This window comes from Xiphophorus maculatus, chromosome 2 (assembly GCF_002775205.1).
Source record: "Xiphophorus maculatus strain JP 163 A chromosome 2, X_maculatus-5.0-male, whole genome shotgun sequence".
Taxonomy (NCBI): domain Eukaryota; kingdom Metazoa; phylum Chordata; class Actinopteri; order Cyprinodontiformes; family Poeciliidae; genus Xiphophorus; species Xiphophorus maculatus.
The window spans coordinates 13,444,975-13,463,587 of record NC_036444.1 but is presented as its reverse complement, the minus strand read 5'-3'; the positions used below and the strand labels follow the sequence as shown (position 1 = coordinate 13,463,587).

Here is an 18,613-nt window from a genome sequence, read left to right as displayed (position 1 = left end):
AACAGGAAGTAGTTCTGTGGGGGTATTTGGCCATAGTGTTGTGTGCACAATAAAAAATGAGCACAAAGAAAAAAAGAAGACAGATTGTTGTTTTCCTCCCTCCCTTCTTTGTAACGGCTCTTTGTTGTGATTCCTGTCGCCGTAAAGAAGCCGCTGCTGCAGATCGAAGGGTTGCCTGTCTACTAAAAGGCGCTTTGGGAGCATCTGCTGTGGCTGCGAGCCCTGAGAGTCATGTTGTCTCCTCTGAGTGGTTCAATTTAGTGTCTAGCTTCCTTCTTCTGCTCTCTGAAAATATTAATAGCATTTCTCTTTTGTCTCTGTTCTTCTTTGTCTCAGAACTGCCTTACGGTTGGGAGAAAATAGACGACCCCATCTACGGCAGCTACTACGTCGAGTAAGTTGACGTTTTATTACCCTGCTTGATAATAAAACAGGGAATACACTGTTATAATGTCCATCTGAAAAAAAGAGACTATTCTGCTTAAAAGCATGTCCTTATAATCACTCTGTGTAAGTAATTAAACTATAATTACTTATACACAGTATTGTATGTAAAGCCAGAATATGAAGTAAATGTTTTAATGCCCATCATCTGTCATTTTTTCTGTAATTTGTTTTTAAAATATCCAAAAAGGACTGTTATTAAAAGGTTAACTAGTGCAAAACATTCCCAGGAGTGGGCATCCTCTTAAGTTCACCCTGAGGCCAAACTGTGCAAAGCGAAGAGTTATTACAAAACGCACAAGAGCTTCATCTCAGACCCTCGGGTTGCATCTTAAGAGTGGCACTAATTGTTTTCTTACTGGTGAAATATTCCTTCATATTCCCAATAAACTAAACAAAGCAATCTGTGTTTCTAATATATTTGAGACAATTATTAATGCATATTCTAACACACAACCACTTAAATTTGAGTTGTTTTTTTTTTTTTTTATTCACCGGTGTTGATTTCTGTTGAAAATGTTTCAGTGTTTTCTACTAGGTGTCATAAATATTGTATATGTATGGTCTGGACGGATGAGAATGGCTTTCATAACAGCAAAAGAAAAAACAAAAAAAAACATACAGACCAAATATTGGATACATTACAATCTTTTGTATCCCAGGGGTCTTGGGTGAAGCAATTTATTTACAAAAAACTTTGCACAAAAAACTATATGGATCAATATCGGTGACAATTTTTGGTAAAAATACTACAACAATGAAAACCAGTTAAAACTTCACAATTTATGCATATAAATCCTGATAACCACATATATAAAAAAAACAAGAAAATGTGCTACTGTATAATATTTCTACAGCAAAAGAGCTTTTATTTGTTTGAGTCCAAAGGATATTGGAGGAGCATGTAATAAAGAAACCTGCAAGAGCTAAAAACAATGGCAAGCTCTCTTTGATTTTTCAAAGCTGCTTGTGGAGCAGTGTGACCAGAACTACATGAGAAATTTGGTCATAAAGCTGAACTCCACAGTTGGTGAAAGTCAAATAACATGTCAGAGTAAAACACCTCATGTTGGCTGTAAAGTTTGGTTGTGAAGAGCTGCTTTAAGAGCTGCAATAGTTGGACAGCTTTCAGTCATGGAGTTCAGCATGAACCCTTCTGCAAACCAAAGTATTCAGGAGTCAAATGTGAGACCATCTGTCCAACAAACAAAGTTTGTTCATGAAAAGCACAACGATCCACAGCATGGCAGCAAATATGGAGTGAAACCATATTTTAGGCGTTTCTCGAATAGCTTAGTCTAAGTCCGGACTCCAGTCTAATGAAAATGTTGAGGCAGGACCTTCAATTAGCTGAGGATAAACATAATCCCTCAACCTCCAATGAATGTCTGCAAAGTAAAGTGAGCCCAAAAAATTCCCCACAGCAGTAACCAAGATGGACGAAATCCTGGAGTGATTGCTTTGAGCTGCTGCAGCTGCTTTGGTTTTTACTTTTCAATCTACTGAATATCTAAATCTAAAATTTGTTGAGAGTAATTTTTCATCTTTGAGTATATTTACCTCATTCAGAAGATTTTCCATTATCTTCTAGTATGTAAGAATTATTATTTAATTTTTCTTTCCAACGCTCTGGTTCTAATTTTATTATGAAATATGTATACTTGAAATCTCTATTGACATTTATCTGTGCTACTATTTGCCTTTGACTTAGAAAATTAAATGTGTGCATGTGTGTTTTATTAAATACATGCGCTTTCAAAAATGGTTTCTTTTAAGCAGGAGAACATTTGTGCACATTTTAGGCAAACTTTATAAATATTTTAAAGCCATTTCAACAACTTATGGCAAACCTATTAGCTGGTTTAAACTGGTTTCATAATTTCTCTCATGTTTTTTATGATGTCATAAGTGAACTGAAGTAGAACATGGAGTAAAGTTAGCTGAAAATCTGAACAGAGCTGCAGAAGAGACATTTACGCTGCTATTTTTAACCTTCCTGATAAAAATAAAGGTTTTTCAATGATTGTTGGAAGGTTTCTCAAATTTTCAATGTGAGATTATGCTAATAAAATAAAAAAATATTAACATATCTTTACCGAGACTTCTAATAAAAGTGACTGTTAATGAATCTCCAGGGAGTCGAATCCAGCAATCTGAAGTGTTATATTCTTATTTATGAATCTCTACCTTCTAATCAAGTTTTTATTCCAGAGCTGTGCTTTTATCTTGCTTTTTTACGGCTGACAGAGCATCTCTAAAGGATTTTCTGTTCATTCTAATGATGCCCTGTATTTTCAGTCACATCAATCGAAGGACTCAGTTTGAAAATCCAGTCCTTGAAGCCAAGAGACGTCTGGAGCAGCAGAGACAGATGCAGAGCCAGGGACTCTCTGCTCTGCCTTTACCCACAATATACAGAGGTATGATCCCAACATCACCTAATGGAGACCCTGCTCATGCAACAACATAGACCCAATATGAGCTGTTCAAAATGAAGTTGCTAATTTTGAGTGTTTCCTGCCAAAACGGGCCCTTTGAGTTATCCTGAACTACCCCTAAGAGTTTGCAGTTTCATATGCACCAGATGAGGCAGATGTCACAATGTGCTGCGCAGGGTTGGCTGGAGATTGGGGGACGTTCATGCAATAGGAGAACATTCTCACCCCGAGGCCCCCGGCCGGTCAATCCAGGCATAAATGTGACGACATATGAACCCAACACGTTACGTTCTGCTTGATCTGAGAGTCCGCTTAGCAGGGAAACGCATTGTAGATGAACTCCAGATTTTATTTAATGCAAAAATTAAAACAAAATTATTTGTTTTGATGTGGCAAAACAAATGCTTGCTGGTTTTGACAGCAGAGAAGATGTGAAATTTAACAAAAAGCTTGTCTCTGAATGTAGAAAAGCCGTTGTTTACGAGGGACCCGACCCAGCTGAAGGGCACCTTCCTGTCCACGGCCCTGCAGAAGAGCAACATGGGATTTGGCTTCACGATTATTGGAGGTGACGAGCCCGACGAGTTCCTGCAAGTGAAGAGTGTTATACCAGACGGACCCGCCGCTCAGGACGGGAAAATGGACACAGGTAATTACTGGATGCGTAATGGAAACTGGTTTGATGTGTAAGAAAAAATAAAAACAGCTTCTCCTGCTGGATTAATGTATTTATAGAGATGTTTAAGTGTGGCATCGTGGTTCTGACACGTAGCCATGATGGACTTTGGGTTCTTGCCATAGATGAGTATATGAAGTAGATTTTCCTGCCAGAAGTTTAATTTCACTGTCCGTCGAGCCGAGCGCATCAATGCCAAGTAAATATTGATGCTGCGCTGTCACAACGCTTTTCCATCATCTGCTCTAATAATGCTTTAGTTTTAGCTGGCAGAGGTCACAAAATCCGCCAACAATACAAGGACGCTTTGAACGTCCAGATCAATTCATTTAAATATTTTCTGGATCAACAGTTTTCAAAACAGCTTACTGTTTTGAAATTTTTGCTCAAAGCTTTTTGTGCAGGAGGATTTGGATCATGGTGTTGCTTGTTTGTACTTTTCTGTGTAATACTGCGGTGGCGGTCGGTGCTTCTTGCATGACCAGCGCCCTGGTTAGTATCTTCAAATACTAACCAGTTGCTCAAATAATTAAAACAGGTATGTTCAAGCCCAGTTCTTCTTCAGTGCTGGAAAAGAGACGCATGTAAAAGTAGCAGGATATCATCTCTCCAACACCGGACTTGATCACCACAGAATTAAAATGAGAAAATGAGCATCTCCAAAGGGTTAAAATACAGCGCAGTTCTGCACAAAGCTAGTCTGCTCATGTTTCTCCTTTAAAATGCCTTAAAAAAATTAAATAAATAAATAAATATCTAATTATCCATACTACCGATTACAACTGACTACTACATTCAATCATTGAAAGTAACAAGAAATCCACTCCTAGCGTCGGAACGGACAGGAGCTTCTTAAAGAGACAGAGGCCAATTTTAAGGCATCAGATATGGCTATGATCAAAGTTTCTGTGAAGTTGTTTTTGATATATAGAGCATTTTCAGAACAACTGAAGTCAGTATTGTTACTTTACTGTGGTATAAAGTGGCGGAAAATACATAATGTCCGTTCTCATTCCTTTACAGACAGATGTTTTGTCTTTTAAGTTACCGCTGTAACACATGCTGGGGTCTAGAAAAGCCTGAACTCCTGTCTTTGTGGAGACAAGAGCCATCGACTGTTCTGCACGTCATCTGATGGTGGCTGCAGAGACCCGGTCAGGACCAGCTGCCCTTAAAGAGTGGACCAGAAAAACTGCCTCCCCAGTAAAAATACAGCTGTCATGAACATTACCAAAGCATGTGGATGTAATATCACAAACATGATGTGTTGATGAGGTCAGACTGTTGTGCTGTTGCTGCTTCACACCTGATCTTTCACACATTGTGCAGAATATGTCAACCTTCCTCCCCTAATAATTTTGGAGATCTATCTAAGCAGCAAAACCTCCTGATGAAATCTGTTTGCTGCTACTGCTGCTGCCATCTTTACCTGGCTTTCTCAACACCTCAGCACCCCTTAGGTGGTAGGGTGGGGTCAGAGTTCAACGATCCTTTCCTCACTTGCTGACATGCACATGTTCAGGGAATAGGGATGAGCTCATCTCTCCCTGACAGGCATGACTGTGTCTTTATTGGCTAATGAAGATGAATTTAAACATTTACAGGTGAGCTGTCTGACTGAATTCTGAAAAAGTTCAAGGAGAATTAATATTTGGACAACTTTCCTTATTTCATTTTCTCTTGCTAAAGTTTTGCCAAAATATTCCAGTTTATGAGATATCTCTTAAAATCTACTCTTAACGGAATAGAAATTACAGGAAATGATAAACTGTGCTCAGAGGTTTATTATCTGCAGAAATATTCATGAAAGCATATTCAGGGCGCCCCATATTTGAGCCTTTGCTTCCCTTCCAGGCATGAACTTTAGTTTCCCTGCACGCTTTCTTTTCTCTCTCTGCTCTGGTAATAAAAGACTGAAACTTTATTGGTTGAATCTCAAGCAACACCTTCATTATAGGATCTGTTTCTGTTTCCTGAGTTCCACTGCTGATGAAAAATGGGAGGTATTATCAAAAATAATACACACAAAGAGTTAACACTAAATTGCCCGCTTGTGTAGTATTAATCCCTTGAATCTTAAAACCACATGAGATTCAGACTCAGCACAAGAGGCGGTATCTTCTCATGAGGATCATTGAGTTACAGACCCAACATTAACCAGCGTGTTTTCATTTGGATTCTCCCTGAGCAACACATGAAATCCTCCTCTGCCTGCTTGTGAACTGCAGACTCTTTATGGATACGGATGCCTACAAGAGCTTTCGCTTGGTTCATACATAAGCTCTTTATGTATGTGATTTAGGCTGAGTTTACAGAAACAATAACCGGTGGAGGCTTAACCTTGGTGCAGACTTTTAAAGCTGTAGGCGCAAACTGTTTGTTGTTGGCCTCATACCTGGCGCGGCTGGTGTCTAAATGTCTCATTCAGAGTAAATTTCTAAATCTATCTCTCTGCTGCTCTCATTGTTCCTGTTTTATCTATTTCTCTTTATTTATTTTATCTCTGTCTCCCTCTTTCCTTTTAAGTTTGCTCTTTATTGAGCTGCCTTATCTGACCGTGTCGTCTGATGCTTCCCCTCCGTCTTCATCCTCTGCGTGTTTTTGTCTGTTTTCTTTTTCTCCCCTTTACTTTTTCTCTCTTTATCCCTCCATCCTGGTCTGTCAGCCTTGCTCTCTGTTCTGATTTTTTTCCCCCTTTTCCCTCCAATTTGCTCGTCTCCACTCTGTGACATTGCCAGAGCTGCACTAGCTCACACTTTCACATGCAGGGACTCACGCAGACACCCTCTGACTGAGATTAGCTGGCCTATTTGGCTGTGTGGCATTGCTCTCAGGGATTGTGCATGATTGAGGATTTGACATGTCTAGTGTGGGTATATATGTGTGTGTGTGTGCAGCAGTGTAAAATAAAGTATTTGAGGCAGATGCATTTGTCACTACACTGTCACTTTTAACTGTGAAATATTACAGCTTCCTAAGCAAAGGAAGCTATGAGGTTCTGATGATATATGATAATCCATAACTGATTTCCAGTGGAGCGAAAAACTATTTGGCTCCTTCCAGATTTCTTCTATTTTTTTATAATCAGATTTTAAATGTTTCGTAACATTTAATAAGAGTTTTAAAAAAAAAGCCATTTAAACAGACCTGGCCGCATGTAGATGAAAAATTATCCCTCTTTTTGATTAATAAATTAGCTATGATTAGCATTTTCCGCTTCATTTTCACCAGTCGCACGCAGCAATGATAAATGTCTGACCAATAGAGTCAAGGAAGCACTTGGAACCTGTTGGGCAGCATAAAGTAGGCAAGAAATCATTTTCCTAATCTAAATTTATTCAAGAACAGAGAAGAAACAAAGTTGGGTTTAATATGACATTTCTTAGTTTTTGCGTAAAACCACAATGCCATTGTCATCTAGTTGAGAAAGCACAGAACCATCATGAACCTTCCCAGGTTTCCCCAGCTGACCAAATTTACTGTAAGATTACACAGAGTTTCTTATTAGTGGATTTTATTTTCTGACATTTTCTTTTCTGCTGTAGTTGGCTCTCAGTTGCCAAAATCGTTTTGGTTTTATACAGAAAAGAAACCTGGAACTTATTAGCCTCTTTTATTGAAAAATATGTTAAATCAAACAAAATTAAACAATGAAACAGGAATAAGATTATTAATAAAATATATAAACTTGTTTACACAAATAAATGTTTTGCAGAGTAAATCACTTAATATAGTGATTTGCTATATATAATAAAGATTGCTTATTCTTTGTAAAGAGAATAAGCAATGCTGTACAGAAACAAAAAACATCAATTTGGTCCTACACAGTGATCCAGTTCAGTGCCTCCCACACTGTCCTGGAAGTACCAGAATCTGAACAAAGGGCCAAATATGATCACTGTAAACAAAGAAATATTAACATAAGTAATTTATCAAAAATGTACTATTTCAACAGAAGAAAAGTGTAAATTACCTGAGGGTTTAATAGTGTTTTTCTGTAAAGTGCTGAACACTTTACAGAAGTAAACAGAGAGCAAGAGGTGGTGCTCCTCTAGTAGCCAACAAATTGTTTTTTGAGGTAGAGATATATTACAAATGGATGTTTTTTTAACAAGGAACAATGTCTATATGAATTTGTTATCTTTATCCACTGTAAACAGCTGACTGGCATTGTCTCTGAACCATTAAAAGCAATTTATCTCTAATTGTTCTAAGTCTGTAGAGGTCTATAGATTTCCTTATTCAGTGTAGGCCATTTTTCAGCAAATGTCTGCTGCTTTCATTCAGTCCTTAAGTGTCTGTCCCTCTCATCTGCAGCAGATCACCGTCAGCAGCAGGCAGGTGATACGATGTTCCTTTGTGGCTCTTTCAAGGGAGAGTCTACTTCCTCTGTGTTCCGCTGCTCCCTGTTCTGATCCCATGGAGATTTAATGGCAACAGACTGTGACAAGTTGTACTTTTCAGAGCACAGTGTGTCACACTGAAGCACTGACACTAAAGCATGTGGTTTGTGAGACATAAAACCGCCTCCAGTGTGACTAGAGCTGCTCTCACGTTCTTTCCTTCTTCTTCAGGGGACGTCATCGTCTACATTAATGACATCTGTGTGCTCGGCACGACTCACGCCGATGTTGTGAAGCTCTTCCAGTCCGTACCGATTGGTCAGAGTGTTACGCTTGTGCTCTGTCGAGGATATCCGCTGCCCTTCGACCCCGAGGACCCGAACGCTGCAGCGAGCGCCTCCCTCACGCCCATCGGACTGGAGCACCGCCCACTGGTGGTCAACGGGCGCGGCAGCTACGACCCCTACCTGGAGTATTTGTCGCTGAGCTCCCAGCTTCCCCCTCAGGCTCTGGCGCAGGCCGGAGCCTCTCACCCCGGGGACACGCATCTGGATGGCTCGTCGCTGCCGCCCACCACGCCCGGTTCGGCGTCCGCACACACGCCTCGCGATGATAATGTCTCTATGGCCTCGTCTGGGGCGGCTGGTGTTGCCGGGGCAACGGGACAAGGACCAGAGCTGCTGACGGTGACGATGGTGAAAGGTGCAGAAGGTTTCGGGTTCACAATCGCAGACAGTCCGACCGGGCAGCGAGTTAAACAGGTGATGTGTACCATCTCCTTCTTTTATTCCTTTAATATTCTTAATTATTCAAATATTATTAGATTCTTTTTTGACTTAGCCTCAATGTTACCAGGAATAACCTAATTGAGATTAAAATCTTCCTTCTCAAGATCTTTCTGAAACATCGAGTGAAGTCTAAGATAGTTATGAAGTTATGAGTAAACATAAAGCAGAGTTAAAATAAAAAGTTGCCTTTGATTTGGTGAAGAAACCCAAGGAAGGAAAATCATACCTACAACAGCCTCAAATAATAAGGCTATATTTTAGACAGAGTTTGAATTTTAAATGATAAATTAAAAGGTCTGGAAAAACATTATACCCTCATACTTTGAAAACTGGATGCAGAAAAAAAGTGCTTCCATTGCATTATTTATTAGATTTGCTTCTTAGCTGTGAATAATCACCAAAACCTACTTCTCTTTAAACTTTTTATGCCATTTTATGTATTTTTCTGTTTTAACAAACCAAATAACACAGTGGAAAAAATCAGGACTTAAGTCTGAAGACTTTGCTGGTTGATTTTGTGTCAGGCGAACCGTGTCTGCGTTGATGCAACCATGTTTTAATCAAAACGTTATAATAAACACTTGTAGTTTAATGACAAAGCTCCCCACATCTTTATTCAAGATTTTATGGTTTTTCAAATGGCTAATGCAGTGGAAACAGAGAAGAGAGGAGCCCACACCATCATACATTTTCCTCTGTGCTTAATGAGCATCTTTTCCTCTTATTGATTATTGTTTCATGCCAAAAGGCAACTGGGGAACCGGAATATCTGACCAAAGCTGTTTCAGTTTAAGTCCCGGTAAAGATTACCAAACTGTCTGCTAAAAAAGTAAAGCATAAATTACAAAAATACTTCAGTATTCATGTATCTACTGTAATAGCAATTGCTAAGATTTGTGGGAAGTGTTAAAAAATAGATTTCCCCAACCTTGTTGATTTTTTTTTTTATTTGCATTGGGAAATAATGCCCCTGCTGTAAAATATAGATTTATTTCTGGGCATGTTCAAACAATGACAATTTTCTTTATCAAAAAACTCCCCAATCACATCAAAACATGCAATGGAGGTAAAGCAAACAACATTTTATTTCTGTTAAAATGAGAAAATGTATGTAGGTGGTTGTTTTTTTTCCTATATAATAATTCAGATATATAGCAGTAATTTGCTGAGTGAAGATGAATGTATAGTTTGTATCTTTCCTGGAGAAATAAGTTCCTCTCCCAGCTTCTGTGCTGCATCTCTGCTGGTCTGTTCACATGTTCTCCTAGGAAGATGAGGGAAATTTATTGATTATTTGGGATTTTCCACTGCCCTTCATATTCTAAATGTTTTCCTGCTCCAACACACCTGACACCTCAGCACCATCTCATCAGATTCAACTTCATGTTTCACGTTTGAACCAGGTGTGATGAAGCGGGAAAAGATGTAAAACATGCAGAGCAGAGAACTCTGAGGACCACGACTGATGCTGATTGGGTATTTTTGTTAGCTTCTTCGTATTAATGACGCATTTCAATCGAGTGATGGCGGATGTGTTGCTGCTGGGGTGCAGGTGTTGGAGCCTGGTTCACAAGGCGCATCGGGCCTGATCGAAGGAGACCTGATCCTGGAGGTGAACCAGCAGCCGGTGGCTTCAGCGGGACACGGACGAGTGGTGGAGATGCTCAAAGAGTGTCCAGTGGGCGCAGAGGCAACACTCCTCATACAGAGAGCAGGAACAGGTCAGACTTATTATAGATGTTTTCCTTTTAGTTTGTGCTTTAGACTCATTAATGATCAAATAAAATACAGCTTCTATTCATACCCTGAAGAACATTCCTTCCTTACTGAGCCTTGAAATGCGGGATGTTGCCTTACGAGCTTATTCATACTCCTTGAATATTTCTGCACTTTGTCACATTACAAACATAAAGCTCAGTAGTTTTTATTGGGATTTTATGTGATGACGAACACAAAACAGGTTATATGACAGTAAAATGGAAAGATACATTTACTTTCAGCCCTCTTAGCTCTGATACTCCTAAATAAAGTTTGTTGTATTGCGGCACAATATTAGATAACCGTTCAAAAATATGCAGCTGTGTTGGGGAATTTTGCAATGATAACATGAGTCACCACAAATAAACCAATATTTAACTAATATATCTTAACACCTTTAATAGGAAGCATTATGCTGTGGGGATGCTCCTCTGTGGCATTTGATGAGAAAATGGATGAAGCTAAAAGAAAATGTGTTAAATGTCCAAAATACTTGAAACTGTGGTGAAAGTTCACATTACAAATATTAAGAAATAAAATAACTTTACAAATATTCACTACTTTGTGTTGGTCTGTCTCAGTAAAACATGTGAAGGTTGTTGGTGGTGACATGATAAAATGTGAAAAACTTAATTGGCATGAATAGTTTCACAAGGCAACAAACGTTAAATAACAGCAAACACACGACAAATCAAACTGTCATTATTCTGAGAAAATTAAATTAAGCATTTTGTATATGACTGCTAACAGGTCAGGTGCATTTTTATGCATTTACAGATTTTTGCAGCAAAAGAGTTCATATATGTCACATCAATATTCAACTCAAAATCATAAAAGATCCAAATTGCTAGTTAGGGGTTAAGAAGCAGTAGTCATAGGTTTTTAGGTTTGTTTATCAATATCTTAAATGTGGGAGGTTAACTTCATACGACATAAAATGTTACATTTCTCTTGACATTTTATCAACTTTTCAGTATTTAATCTGTATTTCACAGAAGAAGGAATGATGGAAGAGAGAAAAATACCCCAAATAATTTAAATCACAATTGGCTGCTTTTGTGATTTCATATGCCAAGACGACTTTAGCAAAATTAGGAAAGAGTCCAGATCTGGAGCGTCTTACAGCTAAATATGTGCTGGCTTGTGATCCTCCTGCGTCATTTTATGGAGCGTCTTCAACCCCAGCTGCTGCTTGGCGAGAGAGGAGTCAAGCAGAGGTAACAGTGAGAGCCGGGAGAGCAAAATACTGTTTGATTAGGATCATTTTGACAACTGTTTATTTTTTTACACATTCAAGTCTCTGAAGCTCTTTTTCATTTAGACTGTCTGAAAGTCTGTAAATGAGATTTTGCCTCTGCAATATTAAATAATTAAGATTACCGATTCCTAAGAACAATGCATAAAGTTCTTCAAAACATTTTGTTGTATTGATCAAGAGAAATAAACTACTGTAAAATTAATAGTTTTTTTTGTGCTGCTTTGCTGAGAGAATTTATTGCAAATATCAAATGTATTGTGACTGCTTGGGCTTTATTACTCTTGTCATGTTGTAGTAGCTGTTTAAAGATACAGAATATTAAATGTAAAACAAGCTAGAGGGTTGCAGTGGGAGTTAAAGTCTCTTTGTTGTTGTCAGGAAAGCAGCTTCAGTCCCACAGGGAGAAACCATCTTTATAATAAATGCACTGGGTTCCTACGCGCTCTGGAAAAAGTGTCCAAAAATATGATTTAAATGCTTTCCAGACTTAAATATCTGTTAAATTTGTCTAAGTGTTGCTAATTGTTCCGTCATCCCATCCCTTCCTCTGGTTTTTGTAGATTTTTTAATTTAAACTGTGACCCTAACAGAAGCATCTACAGTAAATAAATTAACAGAGATACGTGAAATACGTGAAACTATGGAATCTGGACATGAACAAAGTGTAGGAATCTTCCTGCAGTAGTTATAACGAAATGTTTTGATGTCTGTTCAGAGCTCACAAAGACAGACTTCTGAGTGTTGTGAAAGAACTTGGCCGACTGGAGTCATGCAACATTATTCTTTTATTTTTGCGTTCAAGTCCATCATGGTGCGATGCTGGGTTGGGAATAGTTGAAACGAGACAAGAACACAAAGTGATGAGCTGCTCTTTGCACAGAATGGTCTTTAAGATATTCTGCACATTGAGCAACAATCTAAGCATAAAACAAAGATGAGACTTCGATCGTTCTTTGGAAATATTTCGAGGGAAAACAGGTTTTCACTGCACGGAAGCTTAAAGGAAATATTCTGACCATTTTTTTCTGTCTCCTCCAAAGAAACTTAAACTCATCGTCTTTATTTGTTTGACGTGTGCACTCGCACCGATTCTACATTCTGTTCTCTGGTCAAAGGTCAGAATTTGACTTGATAATTTCCTTAATCTGCTGATAATATTCAGCCTCTGGCCATCTGACAAACACACATTTTTAACCACACGGAGTAATCTGTGGAGCAATGCACAAACTCCAGAGTTAAAGCACAAAGAAGCAATCTCTTTTCTTTAAATTCTCGTTTTCCCTTTGACTTTGGTTTCTCTGGGGTTGACTGCCAGTAGAGAAGTTCATTTGCATTGTTTCTCAGATGGTATCAGTATAATAAAGGGGTAAATTGTAGACTCTTGTTTGCATCACTCTTTTCATGGATTGTATTTAATTAGGGATGAAAGTAATCACTCTAACATGCATCTCAGGTTTAATTAATTTATGTGTGACTGGAATTATTATTTAGACTTTGAGAAGCCATCAAAGACATGAGCGCTGAGCGATACTAATACCTAATATAAGAGCTGGTTCGCTTATTTTACGGCAGAGTTATTAAAGCACCAAACTTCTGCACAGCCGAGCAAACCAAAACATGAACCAAAAGTTTGCTCACACTCTGTACTCCGGCTGCATTAGAGCTAATTAAAATGATGTGATGAGAACAAATGATTCTAATGTTTCCTGCAGAAGCAGAAAATGCAGCAGTGTGTGCAGCTGCATGCTTACATGTAGACATGAGCAACACAGAGCTAATGTCATGCTGCTTGAGCATCTTCTAATTAGCAGAGCTGGTGTCTGCCCCCTGGTGGTGGGTTAAGGAATGTAGTGATATTTCACAGTCAAATTTATAATTCCCAAAGAAATAAAACAACAAATTAATATCAGATTATTAAAGATATTTCATTTTCTTGCAGTCTTGTTTTCAGGTTTCAGTCTGTGTATACATATGGGCATTTATTGATTCAAGAATTATAATTAATATTAAGTCGTTTATAGTTAACGCCATGATGAATCCTAAAGAGAAATTTTATCCAGGTTTCGCCAAGTTCTTGAAGTCTTGATTCATTCATCCCATATTAAAGTCTAATAGTCTAGAATATGTTTAGATTGTTTATTTTTTGTCTTAAATTTTATTTTGTGACAACGTATCTCATCACTTCTTATATCACTATATCTTGTTATATAGTTTGTATTGTTGTAAAAGCCATAGACTTACATTTCAGAACCAAAACAGATTATTTTTAATCTACTTAAGTTTTTTGTTCTAACTTAAGCAAATAAGTGTGTTGTTAAATTATTTTTGCTAATTTACTGATGTTACTCATGTAAATCTTAAAGGACATATATCATAATTACTGTAATATTTCATTTTCTGTTGTGTTCATGTTAGTTTAATAAATTTTCATGACTGAAATCCAGAAATATTTTAAATAAAAACTCCATCATTCAAGAACAAAACTGAGCACAAAGCAGCCAGAAATGCAGCTGAAAGTTGCAATTGTTACAATTACAATTGTTACAATTGTTGCAGCGAAGTAAAACATAAGGAACTTTCCAAAAGTAATGATGGCAATGTCTCCATCTCTTCTTTGAATTCATCAGGTAAAGATTTGTATTTTTCACATGAAGACTTAGGAAACCTGCACTCTGTGGAGGGTCATCAGCCTGAAACAAAAGGAACTTCTTTACAATCATTCATGTTTCTGCTGGAGTTAATCTGCAGATCACTAATTAGTGAGTAAAAAAAAAAAAAAAAAAAAGATGACATCCTGCGGCTTCAGTGTTGCTGTTTTGTCTCTCAGAACAGAGACTCTGTGTTGGTCTTCTTCATGTGTGGCTGTGTGTTTCTGTGTGACTGCTTCGCCGTAGCGTGGGCGCTCTGCCAGCGTTCTGCTGAGCTCTGGTCATGTTCGCAGCTCCGTCCCCTGACATCCCAGCCCAAATCCAAGCCAACCACATATCTGAAGCGTTTTGCAGCACCAATCAGGATGCGTTTGGAGGCAGAGTGGAAGGAGAAGGTGCCGAGCTGCTCGAGCCAATCGGAACGAACCTGAAGTTCATCCAGAACCCAGCGGGCGAGTCTGAGGCCCAGCCTGCCAGACGGCTTGACCGCTGACTTGTGAGGGAAGCCACACGATGGCTCTTTGGAAGTCATTCATTTGTAATTCATCAGCATTCGCGCGAGCGTGCCACACACCCCGCACATATGCCGGTGAATTGTATTTGCATTTAAATTAAGCTGACATGCAACTGTGAGGACAATGTTCCTCTTTAATATGAACGGACAATTAACTTGTGGCTGATAGTCGTTTTGTTTGCTGAATCGTTAAGGAAAGTTTCCTGAGAATGAGTTATTAGAAATCCTTAAAGCCTCCCTGAAGGCCTGTATTCCCTGCTGAACGCAGTTATCATTCCCAGCTTCCTGCTGAGCTCCCCCTCTGTCACCAAATCACTTCAGCACCACGGATAGCGCTCCCTAAACCTGCGTTCATCTTTACAACTCATAGAAAACCATGCTTTTGTCATCTTTCTCATCTTCTTTCTCCTCCCCTTTAATGTCTGTGACAGAAATTTGGCTTCCGACTAATTTCCGTCATAAAAAGCAAAAAATGTTATTATTCACCTTTTTAAATAGTCATCTGTTTTTATTTTGTGTGTTTATTTCAAACAAGCAAACAGTCGGAAAGAGAAAAACATGTGAATTTATAACCAAGAATAAAGTCATCTGTTCTCTACTTTTCTTTTTGAAAAGGATGAAATACATCACTTAGTGACTCAATAATTATCAGAAATTTGTCATTAAAATCATGTTATAATATTAATGTGCCTGTTCAATGCTAAAGAACCAATAAATTATATGTCATAGACAAGATGGATACAAATTAACTCTCATGAGACAAGAAAATCGACAAGACATTTATTTATTGATTGCATTCCCCTTTCTGTAAACTTTTGTTTTCTCTGACAAGAAAACAATGATAGTAGTAACCTACAGCTGGTTAATGAAGTTGAGAATTTCACTAAATTCAAAAATCTAAGCTGAAATGACTTGAAATGTTTTAATCTGGCTTTAGCATCAAGTTAGCATACGTAAAACATCTACCTTGCTGTGCATTCCCAAAAGTAGCAAAATTTCCAAATCCTGGACGTTTTTGTCACATTTAAAGCTCAAACTGATCAAATAGTGCTCTAATTTGTTCGATTGTCTTGATATCTCCTAAAAGTCTAACTCTCTCTTGCCTTTTCTCTGCCAGAATAAACAGCAGACATGTCTCTACATGTCATAGAAAATGCAAATCCTTTTAAAACTCTCTGTGCTTTAATGTAAAACACTTGATAGAATAATAGCTGACATTTATTCTGCTTCACTTAGTAATAACCTTCACCCAGCAGCGGCGTTGTCAGTGCAGCCTGTTGGCACCAGGTTTGCTGCGTTATTTGGTTGGAATAGTGACGGATTATTGAGTGTCCGACTGGACGCTCACTGGGCGATCGACCTAAAATGAAGCCGTTTCTGGTCATCAGCTGATTTCTCTGTGCATCAGAACAATCTCACCTAAATGACCTTTAGATCTAGATAAATAGTGCAATGACATTGATTTTCTTCCGAACTTTAACTGGTACATACCGATTGATATTCCTTTTTAAAGTTACCTTTTAATTATTCAAATGTAAACTGAGCTGCTGTCATCATCACTCAAGCTTTTACATCATCATATTGACTTTCTGCTGCTGCTTTGCTGTTTCAGGCTCTTAACACCTTAAATTAGATGTGTTGATGAACATCCTGGAACAAGACAATCCATTATGGTAATTATTTTGGGCTCACAAAGAGAAGACGAGACGAGATTTCATGAATAATTTTGTGGCAAGAAGAATCCATATTTTTTGTTTTCACTAACAGAGTAAAAGCTTAATTGTAGAATAATTCAGGGAAGGTTTGACTTGCATGTATTACACCGTTTGTGCTTGTCTCAATTTAAGCAGGTTCTGAAAATGCCTTTTTGTGTTTTCACAAAAACTATTTTTCATACGTCTTAGAATGGGATTTAGAGAATCTCTGTTTGGTGAAAAACTACCCTATTCAAGTTTGATCAAAGTGTTTTACATTTTTTACTAGAGATGATCAAAACATCTCAGTTTGTAAAAAACTGGGATGTTTGAAAGGACATTTTAATTTAGCATCCTTTGGAAACATTGAAGAAATGATCATCTGAGCGTCATCAGTGTACCTGTTTTTTTCTATTTGCCTAAAATGATGCCCCAATATGGATTTATCAAAGTAGACAATCTACTAGTACCTAAACTTTACTGAGCAGCTTCTCCGTTTTTGGTTTCTGATCAGCTTTTTTACGCAGGTGATGCAGGAAACTTGAAATTACTTATCAGGACTTGAAAAGTAATTTCAATAGAACTGAGTGAATGAGGTTTTTGGGTCAATCTGTGGTCATTTATGAAGCAAATAAAAAACGAGGCAAGGTGACAGTCCAAGAAACATATGGCCACAAATCATATTTATTTATTAGATCTTAATCTTTATATCTGTATTAATGAAATCTGTCCAATTCAGCTCTGTTCTCAACCTTCCTCCATGAGTCTTATTCCTTCTCCTTTATGCAGATCAAACAATGTTCTACAGTTTGCAAAACACAAATAAGCACTTTTGAAGAAAGAAATCCTGAAACTGAATCAGGATTCCTGATGAGTTTGCTTTGTGTGCTTTTATATTTTAATTAGATAACAATTTACAAGAAAATAGCAAAATAAACTGACAGTGGCATTTTGTTCTGTAGGTGACAAGTTATTTCTCAAGTAATTGGCTGATTTTACAGGATAAAGCTGGATTGTAGCTTTAGCGCAAGCAGATGTAGTTGGAGAGTCATTCCAGAAATATATTCCTCTTAGTGCTTCTTGACATTTTTCGTGAAATGTCATAAACTTAATAAATATTAACTACTTGAATTCTCCGAGGGATTTTATACAGGCACCCATCTCCGCTAAAGGATTCATGCAGGAGTGGAGCTTTAGGAGAAGGTTTATGTATTTCAGTCCATGTGAGTGGAGTTTCAGATGCAGTGGGATTTTGTACAAGGCAGCTGCTGCACATCTAAATGTATGTATTTGGGTCTTAGCAGCACAAATGGACTGTATCCCTTAGATTCAGAGTCACAAGGGAGCTGTGTTCATGGGTATGTTGTTGTGATATAGCTCTTCCTGCTTCTTTTATGCAGATGAAAAGCGACTTGCAGAGAAAAGTGTGTGTTCTTGTGGTTGGGAGTGCGTGCTTCGGGCCTACAGCTAATGATGTAAAAATGTTGAAAACAAACGCAACGGCAAAAATTGTTTAGGGGAAGTGACACAAACTCGAAATCATCACCGAGATATTTTGTTACTTTCCAAACAAAAAAAGGGTTTTGCTTGTTTATCGCTCTCTTATCTACTTATTTATACATAGATTTTATTTTGTAACATTGTAACAAATCATGTCTGTTTATTTTCTGTAAGCAGATTTTTCTTTTTCGTTTCCCACAGGTCACATCTCCCCATGGAAGGCGTCCAAACAAGTACGTTACTGCTAACTAACTAACTAAATACTACTAATAAAAACAATTAAAAACATACTCAGAACAGTTCAAAGAATAAAAGATAGAAAGAAAGCAAATGTACAAAAGATTGATCTGAAAAAAAATCTATAAAAATAAGACTAAATACAACAATTACACATTTCATAGATTAATTATATTTTGAAGCCTTTTACAAAGATCTAGAGTAAAACCATCAGTTTTAGCCAACTCTGTTTATAAAGGCTAAAGCAAAGCCTTTTTATATTAGTGTTGCTTATTTGCCAATTAATAAGAAACTTAAAAATACACGTCATTTAGG

The 18,613-nt window shown here is 37.8% G+C and overlaps 1 protein-coding gene across 11 annotated transcripts in view; it reads left to right on the top strand.

Annotated features, from left to right (window-relative positions):
* LOC102223934 (membrane-associated guanylate kinase, WW and PDZ domain-containing protein 2-like) overlaps positions 1 to 18,613 on the top strand; it is a 108,951-nt gene that overhangs the window by 74,886 nt on the left and 15,452 nt on the right. For 7 of the 11 annotated variants that reach the window (XM_023342871.1, XM_023342867.1, XM_023342862.1 and 4 more), the window contains exons 7-12: positions 337 to 394; positions 2,743 to 2,864; positions 3,349 to 3,531; positions 8,133 to 8,665; positions 10,242 to 10,410; positions 18,263 to 18,294. In XM_023342871.1, the coding sequence (XP_023198639.1) occupies positions 337 to 394; positions 2,743 to 2,864; positions 3,349 to 3,531; positions 8,133 to 8,665; positions 10,242 to 10,410; positions 18,263 to 18,294 (1,097 nt within the window). The remainder of the gene's footprint in view (positions 1 to 336; positions 395 to 2,742; positions 2,865 to 3,348; positions 3,532 to 8,132; positions 8,666 to 10,241; positions 10,411 to 18,262; positions 18,295 to 18,613) is intronic. The other 4 variants (XM_023342886.1, XM_023342893.1, XM_023342851.1 and 1 more) reach the window with 1 other exon arrangement.